Source organism: Etheostoma spectabile, chromosome 16 (genome assembly GCF_008692095.1).
Source record: "Etheostoma spectabile isolate EspeVRDwgs_2016 chromosome 16, UIUC_Espe_1.0, whole genome shotgun sequence".
In the NCBI taxonomy this organism is placed as follows: domain Eukaryota; kingdom Metazoa; phylum Chordata; class Actinopteri; order Perciformes; family Percidae; genus Etheostoma; species Etheostoma spectabile.
This window is the reverse complement of record NC_045748.1, coordinates 16,580,829-16,601,414: the sequence shown is the minus strand read 5'-3', so window position 1 is coordinate 16,601,414 and position 20,586 is coordinate 16,580,829. Positions and strand designations below refer to the sequence as shown.

Genomic DNA, 20,586 nt, shown 5'->3' with positions numbered 1-20,586 from the left:
AGTTTTCAAGACAACTGCTTAGAAGAACCCTTGGTGCCGATTGTTGGGGCAAGGTCAGTGAGTCTGGGCATTTAAAACTTGAGATTGACATCACCTGGTCTTTCCAGACGATGATTAGAGAACAATCCATGACAGTGTCAGGTCTCAGCTTTCCAAAGGGGGCGTGGATGCTATAAACTCTGCAGGGTGCCAAAACCTTGCAGAGCCATTTTTTGTTTTCTGTATTTTGAAAGTGGAAATGATGGAAATAAAATCTAACTTTTTGTGACATATTATACAAATGACTAATCTCTCATTTGATGCCTTTTGGAGATTTTTCCATCTTTTCTTGACTTTTTTTATGCACATTAATACAATTTTTTTACCTGGGGTGCCTAAACTTTCGAGCCCCACTGTATGATTGCAAGACCCAAGGTCTTTGAACGCCATCCCAATCCACACATTTTTTGCTTATTAAGGTCATTCTTAAAATATATTTTAGGCCTTCTCTAACTCCTCAGAAGATTTCCACCTCTCATTCATTAGATTTAATCAATTGTTCCAAGAAAACATGACAACCATACAACAGAATTTGCTCTCTATCTGCCATCTCATCTCTATACATCTCCACAATGCAGAGATGATATTAAAAGGATGAATCAACTGTGGCATTGTTTTTTTCTTCTGAATACCTCTGTCGCTTCTGCAAAAGTGAGAAATTTGATCTCAAGCTTTCTATACAGTAAAAGTTTAAAAGAAAGGTTGTTTTTTTTTTTCTCCATTTTTCTTCCTTCTCCAAGTGCTGAATGAGGCATTTTTCACATGGATAGATATTCTGTTAGTGTCACACTGTGGTTTATTTATTGATGTGTTGGGGACTCAAAGTAGGGCGAGAAGATGAGCTTGCTCAGTGATATTATAGAATCTTGAGAAAGGGAATGAGGAGGGAAAGGGGTAGGGGACAAATGATGACAGTCATAGTTATACTTCTGTATCTGAGAGGGGGGAGGAGGACATTTAACTAAATTCATGATAGTCCCAACTTCTGTCTGCTGATAGCCTTTTGTTAAATAATAGATGTATAGAATGTATTTTGTAGAAGAAACAATAACTTTATTTTTTATGTAATTTGGCAAAAGTTCTATAATAATCTTTCAGTCTATTGTAATTCAAGTGGTCGGAGAGAAAAGTAGACTTCTGCACCTCCCAATCACAGGTCATTTCCCAAAAAGAGAATGTTCCTATTGGCTGTTCTGTGCATGCACAGCAGGAGGTCTCACTCTCTTTTTTCATGTGAATCTGAACTGTATGTTACAGTATAATAAACAGGTTTCTCTCAATTTCTCTGCCCCTCTCTAAGATCTATCATACCTAGAGGAGCCAGCGGATGTTCGTCAGCAGCTTAGTCATTACCAGCTAGCCTCCCGCAGTCAAATGTCTTCTGGCTCAACACCTGGTGGCTCAACAGTGGTTGATAATCGACCAGACAGCATCCTCACTTGTGAGTTCTGTGAGTTCAGCTCTGGATACATGCAGAGCCTGCGTCGGCACTACAGGGACCGCCACGGTGGCAAGAAGCTCTTCAAGTGCAAAGACTGTTCCTTTTTCACCTGCTACAAGTAAGGAAAGACTTTAGTAGAGAAAATAGGAAAATGCTTGAGATAGTATGTCATATGCAATTTATGTGACTGTAGATGCTGCAACCTTTATGTAAACTATGTACTTTTATTTATATGAAACAACAGTAACATAGCATTCCTAATAAAAGTAATTCCAATTAAAAAGAGTATTCAACTGTAAAGATACTAGATAGACAATCACTGGATAGATTCCCTCAATAATTTAAAGATCCTTTGAACTGTCTCTGAATCTATCTCAGGAATACCTTCACCATGCATGTGGAAGCCGGTCACAACAATAACAACAACAACAACAACATCATCGACAACGCACCTGACCACTTCTCTAAAGACCTGCGCTGCCCTCTCTGCCTCTACCACACAAAACACAAGAGCAATATGATTGACCACATTGTCCTGCACAGAGGTACACTTCATGCAAAATGGAATAAGAGACATAGTAAAATTTAAAAGGAATTGTTAAACATTTTGGGAAATACACTTTGTCTTGTTGAGTTAGAGTTAGGAGATCAAGCTCACTGTAAAGACTTGGAACAAGGAAACAGCTACTGCTGGACTATACCCAGGTGCAGTGACTTCCTGGAGGGACAGGAAGTGGCCAAAAGAATGTCAATATTTCCGACCCTGAATTACAGTTTTGTACGGTTTTTCCCATTCAGTTGCTTGTAATTATGGTTTAAACAGTATGACGTGAACACAGCATAACCTGTAAAATTGCAACTTGTTGTAGTTATTTGATTTTTGTATGGATTAAATGTATGAGAAACAACATGTTAATGTTAGCTATTTGCCCCTGTTTTTAGTACTTATGCTTAGCTAAGCTAAATGGCTCAAACATCTTATTTACCACACAGACATGAGAGTGGTATCAATCTTCTCTTCTAACTCTTGGCAAGAAAGCAGTTTCTCAAAGCAGTTTCCCAAAATGTCAAACTACTCCTTTAAATGCCATCACCGTCCAATTAAAAAAAATAAATCATAAAGTCAATGGTAATATGGTGTAAATAAATGGTTTAAGCAAGTTCTATAAAGCTATCTTATCAAACTTATTTTCTGTGTGGTTGACAAATTAAACACAATTATTTTTCTCCTGACAACATTGATATTCCTCTTGTATTCCGTTATAAGAAATGTAAACATAGTGCAAACAAAGTAATTACAACCAAACTTTAATTATTACACTGGATGAGAGTGTTCATGGGAAAACAAAAAGGTAAGATTTAAAGGCAAGCATAGAGGGATGGAACTTAAAAGACAAGTCGATACAGCTTGTTGGCGTGTGTTTGGGTAGTTTTTATCTTCAGTTATTTGGAGGAAATGTTGTGTTTAAACTGACAAAACCAAGAAACTGGGATTTGTGTGTCTGTGTGTGTCATTTGATATCTCTCCTGTGCCCCCAAATCTCTTCTTCCCATTCGGTCATTAGCTCTTGCTGCTTTTCTCTCTGTCTCCCCTGCTCTATCATTACTTCCCTTTCCTTTCTCCCACCTAATAATCCACTCTATTCTCTCCTCTTCCCCTACCAGAGGAGCGCGTGGCTCCGTTGGAGGTCAGCCGCTCCAAGCTGTCGCGCCACCTGCAGGGCCTCATATTCCGTTGCCACAAATGCACCTTCACATGCTCCAGTGACCGGGCCCTGCAGCTGCACCTGCAGAAGCATGCTGAGATCAAACCCTACCAGTGCCAGCTCTGTTATTACGACAGCAGTCAAAGGAGCCAGCTAGAAGAGCATCTGCGCCTTGAGCACAAGGTCAGTGGGAGTCAAAATATGATACACATGGAGTTTTGTGTAACTGAATTTAAATTGATGTACCTTACGTTATTGATTTTTACAATATAATAAGAGACTTTCTGGCTTATGTCCGACAGAGTCTAATTGAACATGGTTTACTTATAATCAGCCTGCTGGGACATGAGATGTTTGCAGTTTACACACTTAACATTCAATTAATTCAATATAGCCTTTGCTGGTTTTAATGAAAGTCATCGTGGGGTCTGTGCCAATCAACTGTCTATATTCCCACAGTGTCGAGATGTAATCCATCATCCAATTTACATATCTTAAACAGCTCTGGATTGTAAAACAAAAACAAAAAACAGAGCTTATATCTGGAAAATATTTACCCGGAACTATTTGAAAGAACAGAAGCAGTTTAAAAAAGAAATTATCTTTATAATTAGGTAAGTAAACAGCAACTATTTCTTCCAAGTAGAGTGCAGCAACAGCACAGAAAAAAACTCAGTTTAGTTGGTGATTTTAGGTTAACTTCAGTGCTGGAAGCTCTTTGCTGAGCATGTTCACTGACTGATGACAAAAAAGGAGCTAAAATATAAAAAAGCTACTCCCTGCAGCAGTTTCAAACTAAAGTCCATATCAGCCCACCTTGAATTTGTGCAGGCAGATATGATTTATTGCATGTGTGGTATAATTTTTTGAAAATGTGTAATAAAACTATTCCAATGACAGTGGGTTGTTAAGTCAATCAGTATCAGCGTAGTGTGTTACCAATTGTTTTCCTGGTGACTATGGTCCCAGCTGCCTTAAGATCACTGACAAGATCATCCGGTGTAATTTTGGGCTGATTCCTCACTGTTCTCATGATCATTGCAACTCCAAGAGGTGAGATCTTGCATGGAGCCCCAGGCTGAGGGAGATTGACAGTTCTTTTGTGTTTCTTCACTTTGCAAATAATCACACTAACTGTTCTCACCAAGCTGCTTGGCAATGGTCTTGTAGCCCATTCCAGACTTGTGTAGGTCTACCATCTTGTCCCTGACATCCTTGTAGAGCTCTTTGATCTTGGCCATAGTGGAGAGTTTGGAATATGATTGATTGATTGATTGCTTCTGTGGACAGGTGTCTTTTATACAGGTAATAAACTGAGATTAGGAGCACTCCCTTTAAGAGTGTGCTCCTAATCTCAGCTCGTTACCTGTATAAAAGACACCTGGGAGCCAGAAATCTTTCTGATTGAGAGTGGGTCAAATACTTATTTACCTCTTTAAAATGCAAATCAATTTAAAACATTTTTGACGTAGATTTGCTTGTTGTTATTCTGTCTCTCACGGGTTCAAATAAATCTACCATTAAAATTATAGATGATTTCTTTCTTTGTCAATCGGCAAATGTACAAAATTAGCAGGGGATCATATACTTTTTTCCCTCACTGTATATGCTGCACTTTGATAAGGAGATAAAAATACCAGTGACTACTGAATGATACAGTGGAATAAGATGACCAGGTGCATATCTATCAGATTGCTAGGGCTTCAGTATATTTTAACCACATTGAGGAGAGAAAAGGTTTAGTCTCTCAGTCTGTCTTAATGGGGATCATTTATAAAGTATGAAATAAAGTATAGGTATAAAGTATATATTATTATGTGATTATGTGAGAAGGCAGGTGACATTTTAGAAGTTCAGAGTACACTATACTTAAAAGGGCAGCACGATTATCGTTTTTCAATTCTTTCTTTTCACATCCCTGATTTTACTCATTGCATGCTGGGATAAGGTCCAGCCCTCCTGTTACCTAAAATAAGAATAAGCAGGTATAGATCAGAATCAGAAATACTTTATTGATCCCCGAAGAGAAATTCTGTGCAAATGAAAAGATGATGCATGAATAGATAATTAACATGATGTATATACAGATAAAATCTATATACATATAGTCATACTTACATAATGTCAAAGGTAACAAAAGCCAAGAAAATTGTTGTTTTGACTGAAGGTGATTGAAGTTTGGCTGACATGAGGCACTGTGAGGAGTGAAGATGTGTGTGTTATTATTACACACCTTTCTCATTCAGATCATTTGGCAAAGAAGTGGTGCTATTGTGTTATCGTGAAATCAATATTGTTATCTTGATGTTATGTACTCTGGATCAAGGTCACACTTAAAAGTTACTGCACACCAGACAGATGTGTTGGACTGAAAACTCTTTCTTTGGAAGAATCCTAAAACAAATGAATCGGACATACTGGGAATCACTTGTGCTAACATTTTTTAAAGATCTGCTATGTTTACATATGCTGTTTGTCTGTATGAATTTTATTGATGAAGGTTTGAGGACAAAAGAATCATAAATAAATTGAGTACAAGTGATTAACCTTGTGCTAGAGTTTTTGGTCCTTTTTATGTGTAGTTGAACAGGTCTTGTAAAACGTTTATGTCCATTGTTGACATGCAATTGAAAGGAAGAATGGGAGAGCAGGGCTCCTCCTGGTTGAGACAGAGAGCTTATTCATGGTAGGAGGAGTGGGAGAACAGACATTGTCACTGCTGGGAAGGATGTTGCAGAGCTACAGCTCGGAGTCCTCAGGGAGTTTGGGAGGTGGGAATTGCTGAGAAAGCAAAATAATCATTTGCAACAAGATTCATAGGCAATGGAATGAACTGGTTCTGTCGTCAAAATATTTCATCTTTGTTACATTTTTGTTTACTGATAATCTTGTGCTGCATTGTTCTGATACAAATACACCTCTGGTGTCTTGTTGAAGGAAAAAAAAATACATGTAAAAAAGGCAATTTTCCATATAAATACTGATAAATATTGTTCGAAGCACACTATACCAAATGGATTAATACCTTCTGTTTCTGATCAGGTTGTTCGGAACTTTGAGCTCATGGGCCGGGTCAACCTGGACCAGCTGGAGATGATAAAGGGACAAGGGAGCAGCGCAGAAGAGGAAGACGAAAGAGAAATCTTGGAGATGGTTGAAGATGGGAAAGAAGTTGCAGAGGAGGAGGATGAAGAAACTGAAATGGAGATTGTGGAGAAGATAGTGGAGGAACAGAGAGAGTTGGATGATGAAGAGATAGAAGACAACATCAAAGAGGAAGAGGAGGAGGAAGATAAAGAAGAAGTCAGGGAGGTGGAGGAGGAGAAGCAGCCTAGTCTACAAGGTAAATACTAATGAAGTCATCTTTGTTGCTCTCCTGCTGAACATATTATCTACTCATATTCATCCCTACTCTGTTGACAGAGTCCATATCCAAAGGATAATTTGCCTGGATGTTTGCTGAAAGAACAAATGTATACCTCCCCCCCCCCAGCTAGTCAAGATTATACTGTTTAGCCTCTGCATTTGAGCCTATCACACAATACATTTCTTTACAAAATCTTTTGGGATTACAGTGTCAATTGGTATTTGCTGAAATGCCATTTTCAGTTGTTTTCTCAGTAGTTTTATATCAAATCGTGATCAGTGTGAAAATCTCCTGTGGCGCATTTTAAGCCAAATAAATGGGCCCATAAGTAAAATGAATTTATGAATCAATATTTGCATTTCATTTTTCTTATTATCTTATTATTTACTGAGTGTACTTGACTGGTATTGGTTGCTGATAATAAAGTGTAGCGTAAATATTTTTCATGTTTTCAAATATTGTTGCAAATAGTAAATGAACACTTGTGAAATATTCTGAGACTGATCAATCATTTGAACTCCATTTCCCAGAGGTCCTTGCATCTCCCACCAGCAGCAGCAGCACTGCACCGAGCAGCGCAGAGAAGCGTCTTCCCTGTGAGTTCTGTGGTCGCTGCTTCACCAACAGCCTTGAGTGGGAACGTCATGTCCTTCGACATGGCATGTTAGTATTTTTTCCTATTTTTCTTCTTCTCTATACTCTCATTTTGTGTGTAAGGTGGCACAGTACACCATGGTCTTGTTACCTGTCTTTCTGGTCTTTGTCCCAACAATATGGACTAACGTACTTTGTGCTAAGGGCTTCTTGGTAAACATTGGCATTTATCAGTGTGTGTATGTGTGTGTGTATATATATATATATATATATGTATATACACCCCATCTGTCCTAAGTCTTATGTTGTTCATATCTTTCCACATGTTAAAATCACTTATTTCTGCTCCCTCCTTCATTGCTAGGATGGTAAATAACAGTCAAATGGACACCAGCACCACCTCTGCAATAGAGGTTTCAGCTTCATCTTCCTCTGGCTCTGCCTTGGCCTTGATGGACACAGGATTGGTCCTGTCCAGCAACGAGGAAGGGAACCCCGCTGATCTGTCACTGAGAGGTCCAAGCCAGTATGTGGAAGACAAAGAAATGCTCAGCACCAAAAATGATCAACAGTTTGGTTGAACTGATTGTGGCCTCTTGTGCTAGAAATTGATAACATTGGGTTGGATCAACACTGAGTTGGATCTTTATATAGGAAGTCAAAGGAAACAAAAAGATTGAAACTGAAAAAAAGTGACTTCTTTTGAGTTGGCGCATTACTAGATTTTAGGTGTTACATATTTAAGTATTAGATTGTGCTGCATAAAACGGCTGAGCTCTTTAAATGGGCAGTCCCCTAGGACAGATCTTAATATATTGGTAACCAATAGTGAACAGAACTCTTTATTGCTGACATTTTGGTCAAATCTACAGTGAAAGATCCCACCTAGATAAAAAAACTAAGCTATTTATAAAGAATGTTGTCCAAAATGATTAACTAAATTTAGTGTTTTATTATTTGAAGCACCTTTTACACTCCCCCAAAACAGGGGTACTTTAAATTTACCCAAAATAAATAAACAAGATATGAAAGCATTTAATCCATGGCCCACTGTAGAACTACCTTTTCCATCTTAGCCTTGGTTAGTTGTGTAGAAGTATTCCTTGAGAAACAGTCACACCTTATTTAGTTTGGTAAAACCACAAATCACGTGTTCTTCATTTGTAGAAATACTGACAATTTCCCCCAATGTTTGTAGCAAATTGCTATATTTTAGGTCCCTTAATATTATACTACGTATAAGCCTTCAGCCTGTGGCACCCTTTGCATTTTGACTGTACTTGACTGTACTGTCCAGATATTTCACTGATAAAAATAATGGAATTAGTTTAAGTCTCCAATCCCCCTAAGATATCTTGGTGTTTGTAGTCCAGGTTAAACAATATCACAGTTGACCTATGCAGTAGGTATCTATTAATCTGATCATAGCAAAGGTTAGCCTGGAACATATAACTACATGTTTTTACAACAGTGATGTGATATTTGTCATTGTGATCAATAGACCAAGATTACACTTGTCTTTTCAGTGCAAAATTGACAAATAATTGACTGAATCCAGCTCTGCACATACTATATGTATCCACAAATATTCACAAATAACAATTCAATGCAAAGTTTGGAGGAGGCTGACCACCACGGCTGAGTGTTAAAGCCATTGTGCTAGTGCCTTAAAATGCAGTTCCTCTAATGGCCACTAAATGGCTGTAATTGCGTTAAACGCACAATATATAATTATTGTGCCGCAAGGGGGCGCTTAATCAAGAGATGGAGTTTTTAGTGACGTCATGAAGTAGCTTGGGGGTGGGATCAGGGGAGTTGTTATCTTCACAACACATCATTGCAGTCAGCTTGTCTGCAATGTGTCAGCTTGTTCATTGGGTTTTGACCGGGAGCCAAATTATCCAAATAGATATACTGCTCTCCAAAACAAGGAAGCAGATGATTAAAACCAGTAAAAACACTGAATAACGCAGTTTCACATTAAAAATCAGTGTTTCTCTAAAGCTGTTTGGCGGACAAAGGATGTCTCAGAGGGGCTATGAGCCGACCTGCCGCTAACATTTGCTCAGCTCAAGATCCAGTCCGATGACTTAAATCTTTCATCCAGTTAAGATATATAGTAAAAAAATAAAAAATAAAAACCAAGACCAAAAAAGTAGTTCAAATGTGGCTTAAAACTTGATAAAAAACTACATTATGAGATCTTCTGGCAAACAACCACAACACCGCGCAAATGTAACCTTGATTAAAAATACAGATTTCTCTGGGTTTGGAAATTGTTGAAAACTTTTAGGATAATGTAAGAACATCTATGACATAGGTCTGAAGGTTGGAAAAGTTACATATTACATCTTAAATAAAGGTCAGCTGGTTTGAAGTAACCAGGAAACCAAGTGTTTTCCCGCAAGAACTCTTAAAATCTAATTCCACTTCTTCTGTGTGTCTTAGTGGCAATTTTCACAGTCATTGTTTAAGTAAGATCAGATTAGATGAAATTAGATTTTCAGTATGATTTTATTGTAATTGCAGCAATTGAGTGAGTACCAGTACAAAGAGATGTGGTGTAGTGGTATTTAGCCATGCCGATAGCTTTGGTTAAGGGGTTGAGATATCTGTCTCTGAGATTTCTGTCGGTCCAGTGGAAGTGGATGGAACTGAATTTGTTATACTCACAGCATTAAAGAAAATGCAGTATTCATTGGAATTACTATATACTAAATTAATAGTCCCTAAAACTGTTGACTGATAATTTGTTCTGAGTGTACAACTATATTATCTGGAGTGAAAGTAATATAAATGCTGCTGAGTTGTGTTGTTTTTTTATGCTTTGAGCATCACAAATGCTGAACTGGGTATGTGTGGAGCAATTTTTGCTTGATTGACAGATGTCTCTGCCTTTCACAGTCAGCCCTGGTGATTACCTCAACTCCATTCAGGTCCCTCCACATTGCCCATATTCAGATTGTTAGGCTCCAAATGACGGACAGGCTGACATTAAGCATTAAACTCAAATCTTGGCTTCAAGACATCCCTTTAGAAACGTATGGCGGATGCCATAGACATGTTTTTTAATGTCTGTGGTCCAGTTGTGATGCAACATACACTGAAAAGACAAGAGTAACCTAGTCGAAAAGCCCTAAAACCAATTGTTTCCACATATATAGAGTTTATTTGCCACTTGGACTACATGCTGACACTGTTAACACTGACTTTTAAAGGTGTCAAATCGCCCCACTTAAACCCCTTTAAATTATTCATTGGCACAACTGTCATAGCCTGCATATGTGTGCTTCTTTTTAGACAAAGTTATCATATTATTGTTATTACTGACAAAAGGCAGAGATTGTATATGTTGGAAGTTGCTGCTTGAATGCCCTAAAGCCTTATAAGATAATGAATAGCAATTATTAAGACACATTTATATTCAATTCCAATAAGACCAATAAGCAACGTTAAACAATCGGAAATAAAGTGGCTGATAACTACAATGTCAATTCGTAAAGGAGCACAATTAATGTATTGTGTTCTTGGTACCAAAACATTAACCAAGCCTGCTGTGTTGCTGCTGTGATTCTCTTTCCTGAACATTCAACCATTGACAGAAATAGGAAATTTGGGTTTGGAACCCAGGTGAACCACACGTTTGCAGCCATGTATAGAAAACAAAATTACTTGTTAAGTGTTTGAACCGTGATGTTTCAGAAAGGATAATTTAACCCTTTTTTCCTTTTAGGTGTTCTCATTTTAAAAAAATAAAAATAAAAGAAAAAAAGAAATCTAAAGATGATAGCTAACCCTTAAGGGCTTTTTGAGTCCCCAATCCAACATTATTACGCTGTTGTACAATGTCTGGTTACAATGAAAAATATCTCCTTTTTGTACTGTAAAGGCAATGAGCAGAAGAGCAGTGTGGTTGTACAATATTTAAACTCGTGAAGGACAATGATGCAGTTCTCTACTAATTCGTGGCCATGGCTTTTATTGTGAAGAAGAAGAAAAAAATGTTACTTTTGGCGCCATTACCTAAACAGCTTGGTCTTTTTCTGGGCTTGGCCCAAAGATTCCTATAAAATCTAGGTGACTCATGTCCATTTCAACATCTGACACTCTAGTAACGGCATCAGCTCACTTGCTCCAAGTAGGCCTAACGGTAGTCTACCCAGTCAACAAGAGGTGGGAATGTAGCAGCCCCACCATGCTCCTCAGTAATACCTTAAAAACCTGTTGAGTCGGTGCTGAATCTCAAAGCCCTTTTCTGTTTGTTCAGGACCAGCTTGTAGCTTTTTGAAAGTAAAACTGTTTAAAAGCTGTTGTTGTAGAAATAAGCTTTGTAGGGCAGCTTGTTGCCCAGCTTAAAGGCCCAGTGTAAACAGATGATAAATTGGGACAATCTGGGTAATGAAGCTGTCAACCCAAAATTGTTTGTTGTTCTGTGACTATTTTAATAGAAAATGACTATGAATCCTTCACTGTGTGCAGTCTTTAGACTGTTATATTCCCAGTTTACCCAAAGTTAAGCCTCTGCTGACAACACACTGGATATTTGTATATATGTTTAGTTTGTTTCCGATGCATTTCTCTTTTCAGACTGTTGTCGTCATAGTTTGACACTAGAATCTCTCCTTCTTGCCTTTCTTCCCATATAAATCTGATTACCTGATGGTGGGTTGTGATGTTGCCTAGAATGATTGTTTACAATTTTATTCCATTTATCTCTGGATATTCTGTAAATATTGTAATTCATTGTCTTTTTTTAACTTGATAATAAAGTTATCAGATAACAGTTAATTGCATTTATCTCCTCTTTGTACAGACTCATTGTGTAAATTCAATTAGGGCTCTGAAATGTCACTTTTCCTTGCTTAATTGTAATTTCCTATTGTGGGACTAATAAAGGTTAAATTAATCTTAATCTTTACACTAAGATGTTAAGGGTTAAATTGTGAGAACATGCTGCACTTTTACTTTTTCAGACTTGATACACTTGATATCACGCATAATATCATTGTTATATTTGATTAAATCTTTGAATTATGCATATCAGCACACATTTCCTTGACAAGCAAGCTTCCTGAATAGCAAATTGAGTAAGTGAAGTGCTCCACTATCAAGGGCAAAGTGATGCCAAAGGAACAAGAACTAGAATGTGCTGTTTTCCAATCAAATCACCTGCAGCAAATTAGTACTTTATGTTGTTACTTGCAGATTTGTGTTGAATATGGTTCTCATAGGGAGGAGCCATTTTTATTAGACTTTTTAATCACTTTTTTTGACATACTATAACCTGTTTTCAACATATACTATTACTTTTTATCACTTTTTTTCCACACACTATACTATGACTTTTTTTGTCAACATATTATACTAAGTGTTGTTTTGACACACTATACTATGACTTCTTCTATAACTTTTTTCAACGTACTGCACTGACTTTTTAGATACACTATACTATTTCTTTTTTTATCACTTTTTTCAATATACTATACTGATTTTTTAATTTTTTTGACTTATACTTTGACTTTATAAACTTTTTTTCAACATACTATACAATGACATTTTTAATCATCTATTGACAAACTATACTATGAATTAGTATCACTTTTTTTCAACGTACTACAGTGACATTTTATTCACTTTTTTCAACATACTATTCTATGTCTTTTTAAACCTTTTTTGAAAAACTATACTATGATTTTTTTTATCACTTTTCAACATACTGTACAATGATGATAATATATATATAATAATGTGTATATATATATATACTTTTGACATAATATACTGACTTTTTGTCACTTTTATTTACTTATTATACTATGACTTTTTAAACTTTTTTCAATATACTATACTATGATTTTTTATCACTTTTTTTGACATACTGTACAATGCTGTTTTTTACTTTTTTCAACATACAATACTATGACGTTTATTTCTCACTACTTTCAACATTCTAAACTATGACTTTTTTTCGTCATTCTATACTACGACTTTTTCATCAACCTTTTACTACATACTATGACTTTTTTAGACAAACTGTATATGTTTTTTCCGACGTACTTTACAACGACTTTTTTTTGACACATACAACTATGACATTGTTTATCACTTTTTTCCACATATTATACCATCACTTTTTCATCCCTTTTTTTTGACATAATATACTATGACTTTTTTATCACTTTTTTTAGATACATTATACTATCACTTTTTTCGACATACTATACTATGACTTCTTTCGAAGTACTGTACTATGACCGTTTTATCACTTTTTTTGGCTATGACTTTTTATTTATCACTTTTCTGGACATACTATACTATGACCTTTTCATCACAGTTTTTGATATACTGTACTGAGATTTTTTCCACAAAATTTACAGTAACCTTTTCATCACATATTTTCGAAATGTCAAAAACAATGACTTTCTATACACTTTTTTGATATAATAGACTGACTTTTTCGACAAACAATACTATGACTTTTTTTCAACATATTATACTATGCCTTTTTTAACTTTTGTCAACATACTATATTATAACTTTTCAATCACTTTTCTTGACATACTATACTTTAATGGTTTCGATACACTACACTAGATTTTTTCCACATACTATACAATATATGACGTTTTTATCACAGTTTTTGATATTCTGTACTGTGATTTTTTTCCACAAACTTTACAGTAACTTTTTCATCACATTTTTTCGACATGTCAAAAACTCCTTGAAAACAATGCCTTTTTAATCACTTTTTTGATATACTAGACTATGACTTTTTTTTTTACAAATGATACTATGACTTTTTCATCACATTTTTTTGACAAACAATTCTATGACATTTTATCACTTATTTTGACATACTATACCATGACTCTTTTATCACGTTTTTGAACATACTATATTATGACTTTTTCATCACTTTTCTTGACATACTACACTATGACTATCAATTTTTTCGACAAACAATGCTATGACTTTTTAGTACTGTTTTTGATGTACTATACTGTGACTTTTTTCAACATATTATACTATGCCTTTCTTAACTTTAGTCAACATACTATACTTTAACATTTTATCACTTTTCTTGACATACTATACTTTAACGTTTTTTCACTGTTTTTGATACACTGTGCTAGATTTTTTCCACATACTATACAATGACTTTTTCATCACAATTTTTGTCACTTTTTTCAACATATCAAAAAGTCATCGAAAACAAAGACTTTTTTTGATATACTAGACTATGACTTGTTTTGACACACTATGTGACAACTTATTCATCACCTTTTTTCTACACAATATTACTTTTTATCACTTTTTTCGGCATACTATCCTATGACTTTTTTATCGCATTTTTTCACACTATACTATGAATTATAATCAGTTTTGAAGATATACTATAACTTTTTTCAACCTACTATATTTACATGACTTTGTTGGACACACCATAAAAACATGAACATTTCTCATGGGCAAATTGATCAGATTTCGTGTGTACAAAGAAGTGATAAAAAAGTCATAAAATAGTATGTTGAAAAAATTGATAAAAAGGTCATGTCGACAAAAGTCATAGTATGTTGAAAAAATTGATAAAAAAGTCATGGTGTTGTGTAGTACAGTACGTCGAAAGAAGTCATAGTATAGTATGTCGACAAACGTCATAGTATAATGTATCTAAAAAAAGTGATAAAAAAGTCAGAGTACATTATGTAAAAAAAAGTCATTGTAAAGTATGTTGGTAAAAAACTTGTACAGTTTGTCTAAAAAAGTCATGGTATAGTATGTGGAAAAAGGGTGATGAAAAAGTCGAATAGAGAATGACGAAACAAAGTCATAGGGGAGAGTTGTTTGAATGTTTAAGATTAGTTATATTGTTGACAAGTAAACATTGCAGAATAGCACACTCCAGTTCAATGAGGATGGGATTCAAACCCTCGCGTGCAAAGCACAATGGATTAGCAGTCCATCGCCTAAACCACTCGGCCACCTCATCTCTTTTATCATTTTGTTTTACTATGACTTTTTTGACTTACTTTACTATGAATTTTTCATCACTTTTTTTTGACAAACTGTACTGTGACTTTTTATCACTTATTTTGATACACTATACTATGACTTTTTGACTTATTTTGATATACCATACTATGGCTTTTTAATCATCGTTTTGGGGCATACCATACTATGGCTTTTTAATCATCGTTTTGGGGCATACCATACTATGTCTTTTTTGACATATATGGGGTTTGAATCCCATCCTCATTGAACTGGAGTGTGCTATTCTGCAATGTTTACTTGTCAACAATATAACTAATCTTAAACATTCAAACAACTCTCCCCTATGACTTTGTTTCGTCATTCTCTATTCGACTTTTTCATCAACCTTTTACTACATACTATGACTTTTTTTAGACAAACTGTATATGTTTTTTCCGACGTACTTTACAATGACTTTTTTTTGATACATTATACTATGACATTGATTATCACTTTTTTCCACATATTATACCATCACTTTTTCATCCCTTTTTTTTAACATAATATACTATGACTTTTTTGTCACTTTTTTTTTTTTAGATACATTATAATATGACTTTTTTCAACATACTATACTATGACTTCTTTCGACGTATTGTACTATGACCGTTTTATCACTTTTTTTTGGCATACTATGACTTTTTATCACTTTTCTGGACATACTATGTTTTCATCAGTTTTTGATATACTGTACTGAGATGTTTTTTCCACAAACTTTACAGTAACTTTTTCACCACATATTTTCTAAATGTCAAACTCCTTTTTTAAAACAATGACTTTTTAATCACTTTTTTGATATACTAGACTGACTTTTTTTGACAAACGATACTATGACATTTTATCACTTATTTTGACATGACTCTTTTATCACTTTTTGGACATACTATACTATGACTTTCACTTTTTTTGACATACTATACTGTGACCTTTTTCAACATATTACACTATGCCTTTCTTAACTTTTGTCAACATACTACAGTATATTATAACTTTTTAATCACTTTTCTTGACATACTATACTCTAACATATTTTCACTGTTTTTGATACACTATGCTAGATTATATGCTAGATACAATGACTTTTTCATCACAATTTTTGTCACTTTTTTCAACATATCAAAAAGTTATCGAAAACAAAGACTTTTTTTGATATACTAGACTATGACTTGTTTTGACATACTCTGTGACAACTTATTCATCATCCTCTTTCTACACACTAGGACTTAGGCTATATTTACTTGACTTTGTTGGACATATCGTACAAACATGAACATTTCTCTTGGGCAAACTGATAAGATTTCCCAAAGAGTTGTTTTGAATGTTTAAGATTAATTATATGGTTGACAAGTAAATGTTGCAGAATAACACACTCCAGTTCGATGGGGATGGGATTCAAACACACGCGTGCAAAGCACAATGGATTAGCACTCCATCGCCTTAACCACTTGGCCACCTCATCTCTTTATTTAGTATATTTGACTTTGACTTTTTTTGACCTACTTTTACTATTAATATTTTATCTTTTTTTTGACAAACTATACTATGACTTTTTATCACTTATTTAGATAAGCTGTACTATGACTTTTTAGATTTATACTTTGCCTTTTTTTAACTTTGGTCAAGATACAACACCATGATTTCTTTTCATCACTTTTTTTGACATACTATACTATGACTTTTTTTCAACCTACTAATATTTGGATTGTTTTCTACATGCTATCCTGCATTTATTTAGACATACCATACCATGACTTTGTTGGCCATACCATACAAACATGAACATTACTCTTGGGCAAACTGATAAGATTTCCCCAAAGAGAGTTGTTTGAATGTTCAAGATTAGTTATATTGTAAAGTTAACATTGCAGACTAACACACTCCAGTTTGATGAAGATGGGATTCGAACCCGCACGCACAAAGCACAATGGATTAGCAGTCCTTTGCCTTAACAACTCGGCCACCTCATCTCTTTTTTCAGTGCATTTTACTATGACTTTTTTTGACGTATAATTTACCATGACTTTTTTGAATTACTTTACTATGAACCTTTCATCACTTTTTTTCGAAAAACTATACAATGACTTTTTATCACTTGTTTATATATACTATACTATGACTTTTTTGAGCCATACTATGTCTTTAACTTTGGTCAACATACTATACAATGAGATATATATATATATATATTTTTTTTTTTTTCTTTTTTGACATACTATGACTTTTTCATCACTTTTTTTGACTTGCTACACTACAACTTTTATTACATGCAATACTATAACTTTTTGACTATTTTAGACATACTAGACCTAGACTAATAACTTTTTTTCTCTTTTTTTTTTCAACATTCTATACTATGACTTTTTCATCACTTTTTCAACATACTATGACTTTTTTTGACATTCTATCCTGACTTTTTTATCACTTTTTTTTTTTTGACATACTATACTATGGTTTTTAATCAGTTTTTAAGCCATACTATATTTTGATTGTTTTCTACATGCTGTGCAGCCTTTATTTAGACATCCCATACTATGACTTTGTTGGACATATACAAACATGAATATTTCTCTTGGGCAAACTGATAAGATTTCCCGAAAAGAGTTGTTTGATTGTTTAAGATTAGTTTTATTGTTGACAAGTAAATGTTGCAGAACAACACAATCCAGTTCGATGAGGATGGGATTTGAACCCCTGAGTGCAAAGCACAATGGAGAAGCAGACCATCGCCTTAACCACTCGGCCACCTCATCTCTTTTTTTCAGTATATTTGGCTATGACCTTTTTCGACAAACTATACTATGACTTTTTATCCTTTATTTTGATATACTATACTTTGCCTTTTTTAACTTTGGTTGACATTTTTTTTTTTTTTACATACTATTCAACGACTTATCTCTTTTTTGACTTGCTACACTATGACTTTTATGACATACAATACTATGACTTTTTGACTTTTTTGACATACTATACCTAGACTAATACCTTTATCGCTTTTTCAACATTCTATACTATGACTTTTTCATCACTTTTTTTTAACATACTATGACTTATTTCGACCTACTATCCTATGACTTTTTTATAACTTTTTTTCGACGTATGACTTTTAATAAGTTTTTAAGACATACTATACTATGACTTTTTTCAACCAACTATAGTTTGATTGTTTTCTACATGCAACTGCCTTTATTTAGAAATATCATACCATGACTTTGTTGGACACATCATACAATTCTCAAATTGATAAGATTTCCCGAAAAGAGCTGTTTGAACTGATGTATTTTTCAACACTTTTTTCAACAAACTATATTATGACTTTTTGTCACTTCTTTTGATATACTACACTTTGACTTTTTAATCATCTTTTTGGGGCATACTATGCTATGACTTTTTTCGATATATACAATGCCTTTTTTTACTTTGGTCGACATTTTGACTTTTTCATCACTTTTTTCAACATACTATGACACTTATTCATTTTTTTTTTTACATGCTACATTATTACTTTTGACATACAATACTATTACTTTTTTTACTTTTTTAGACATACCTTTTAGATATACCTTTTTTTTTTTTAATCTCTTTTTTCGACATACCATACTATGACTTTTAATCAGTTTTTAAGACGTAATGACAAGCATTTTCTGCTGGAAATGCATTTTCTAATAACAATGCTGTTGCTAACCCATTTAATTACCCTTGCTCCAAAGTCAATCACATGCTTTTTGAAATATCTTCAAGTCTAGTTTTTGTGCAACATGTTTCCCATTTTCAGTGACATATAGGATTTCCTCTGCATGTCCACAGAGCCCTTGGAACAAGCAATAACGGTCCCGGCAGCTTGTCCACAGGAAATAGCTTCGGACTGAGAAGGCATCTTAGTGGCCTTCCCTCTGTGTTACACCCTTCCCACCCTCTGTTTCTTTCTCTCTATTCTACTCCACTCCACACCCAGCAAGAGCCCTGCTGACCAAAACCACAAACCCTGCAGTGCTAGTTGTGAGTGTGTGCTGTGAACATCTTTGTGTGTCTGTGAAATGTGCATGCATGAAATGCTGCAGCTCTTGCGCCCTAAATACCACAAGCCATTGTGATAGGCATGCTTTATATTTCACTGTTGTTCCTTTTATATTCTCAACATCTCCCCATATCACTAAAAACAGCACTTGGAAAAGTCTATGTGGTGTCTTTCTATTGAAAGTCTCAATTTCACACATGCCCTCTGCATTTCCTATCCTTCCTGTTTTAGAAGAGGCTGAGTATTTATTTCACATGTCCAACATCATCGCTTAAAAATATCTCCAAGTCACAAGGGATTAGACTGTAATCTCTGTGGCTCGCAACTTCAGAAGGGGCATGCTAGCAAACTGACGACCCCTGGAGACAGGAGCAGGAGACACAGCCACAGTGGGGAGAGGGTAACGGAGGACACTGCTGCTGAGTGAAGCAACATAAGGAATGCCTGATGAGTGTGTGCTCGGGCCAAGGCAGGCAAGGACAGTGCTTCTGTCGTAATAACTGGATGACAAGAAAGGGGGGGGGGTAGAAGAAGATAAGAGTGGCACAAGAACAGGGAGAGACAGTTGAGAGGAGTGGGAGATAAACAGATTCCCACTTAAAGCGATAGAAAGTGAGGGGGAGTGATATGAGAATAAAGGAGACGTGGCCTCCAGCATATTATCTTTTGCACTTAACAGTCCTCTCAGAGTCAGAGTTGTGCAGCATGTGAGACAGAAGTCAATAAAGCCTCTGAATACTGAGTGCTGGATGGATAATATTAAAATACCTCCATGCTTGAAGGTCCTGGGATTGTTGAAACTTGGGATAACAGCATTACATGCAAAATTAATTTAAGTAAGGGAAGCCAGTTTATTCTACCAATGTCAGTCTTTAGAGATAGCCTACATGATGAAGATCTATCAAAAACATGTTTATCTAAAGAAAAAACTTAAAGAAATGTTTAGATTACATGTAATTAAAATGTTAGCAATGTATTTGATAGAGGGTGAGTTGTTGCTCTGGTTGCTTCTTATACTATACAGTAAGAATGGGGCTGGGATGACATTACAAATATAGCCTGCATAAATAAAGGCAATAATTTTTTTTACTTCATCCCAGTAGGCTAAAGAAACTTTTTTGTTTACTATTATGTTTCTCTACGCATATTATAACTTAACTCTGTTTTGCAATGTACTATTGTGATCAAAATAAATGACAAGAAAATGCTTTTTAGGAATTCATTTCATATGGGATTCTTTGTGGTGGACAGAGCTAAAGGAAATAATACATATTTTCTATGTTTTCATGATATAATACTTAAATACTAAGAATTTGTAGTGTTGGAGGTATTTGTCTTCGTATTTTTTTTAAAGTAGAAGTGTTGCAAAGAAATGATACTGTGTCTCAATCAA

At 35.0% G+C, this 20,586-nt stretch overlaps 1 protein-coding gene and 3 non-coding genes across 8 annotated transcripts in view; 1 reads left to right on the top strand and 3 right to left on the bottom strand.

The window, feature by feature from the left end:
- znf462 (zinc finger protein 462) overlaps positions 1 to 11,935 on the top strand; it is a 47,088-nt gene extending 35,153 nt beyond the window's left edge. For all 5 annotated transcript variants that reach the window (XM_032539884.1, XM_032539879.1, XM_032539880.1 and 2 more), the window contains 6 exons: positions 1,340 to 1,598; positions 1,859 to 2,025; positions 3,146 to 3,369; positions 6,229 to 6,529; positions 7,084 to 7,216; positions 7,512 to 11,935. In XM_032539884.1, the coding sequence (XP_032395775.1) occupies positions 1,340 to 1,598; positions 1,859 to 2,025; positions 3,146 to 3,369; positions 6,229 to 6,529; positions 7,084 to 7,216; positions 7,512 to 7,728 (1,301 nt within the window). In that variant the 3' untranslated portion in view covers positions 7,729 to 11,935. The remainder of the gene's footprint in view (positions 1 to 1,339; positions 1,599 to 1,858; positions 2,026 to 3,145; positions 3,370 to 6,228; positions 6,530 to 7,083; positions 7,217 to 7,511) is intronic.
- Positions 11,936 to 15,055: 3,120 nt separating this feature from the next.
- trnas-gcu (transfer RNA serine (anticodon GCU)) lies at positions 15,056 to 15,137 on the bottom strand. Its single transcript has one exon. It is a non-coding gene; the product is annotated as a tRNA-Ser (tRNA).
- Positions 15,138 to 16,555: 1,418 nt separating this feature from the next.
- Positions 16,556 to 16,637, bottom strand: trnas-gcu (transfer RNA serine (anticodon GCU)). The gene has a single exon. It is a non-coding gene; the product is annotated as a tRNA-Ser (tRNA).
- Positions 16,638 to 17,846: 1,209 nt separating this feature from the next.
- On the bottom strand, positions 17,847 to 17,928 carry trnas-gcu (transfer RNA serine (anticodon GCU)). The gene has a single exon. It is a non-coding gene; the product is annotated as a tRNA-Ser (tRNA).
- Positions 17,929 to 20,586: the final 2,658 nt, after the last annotated feature.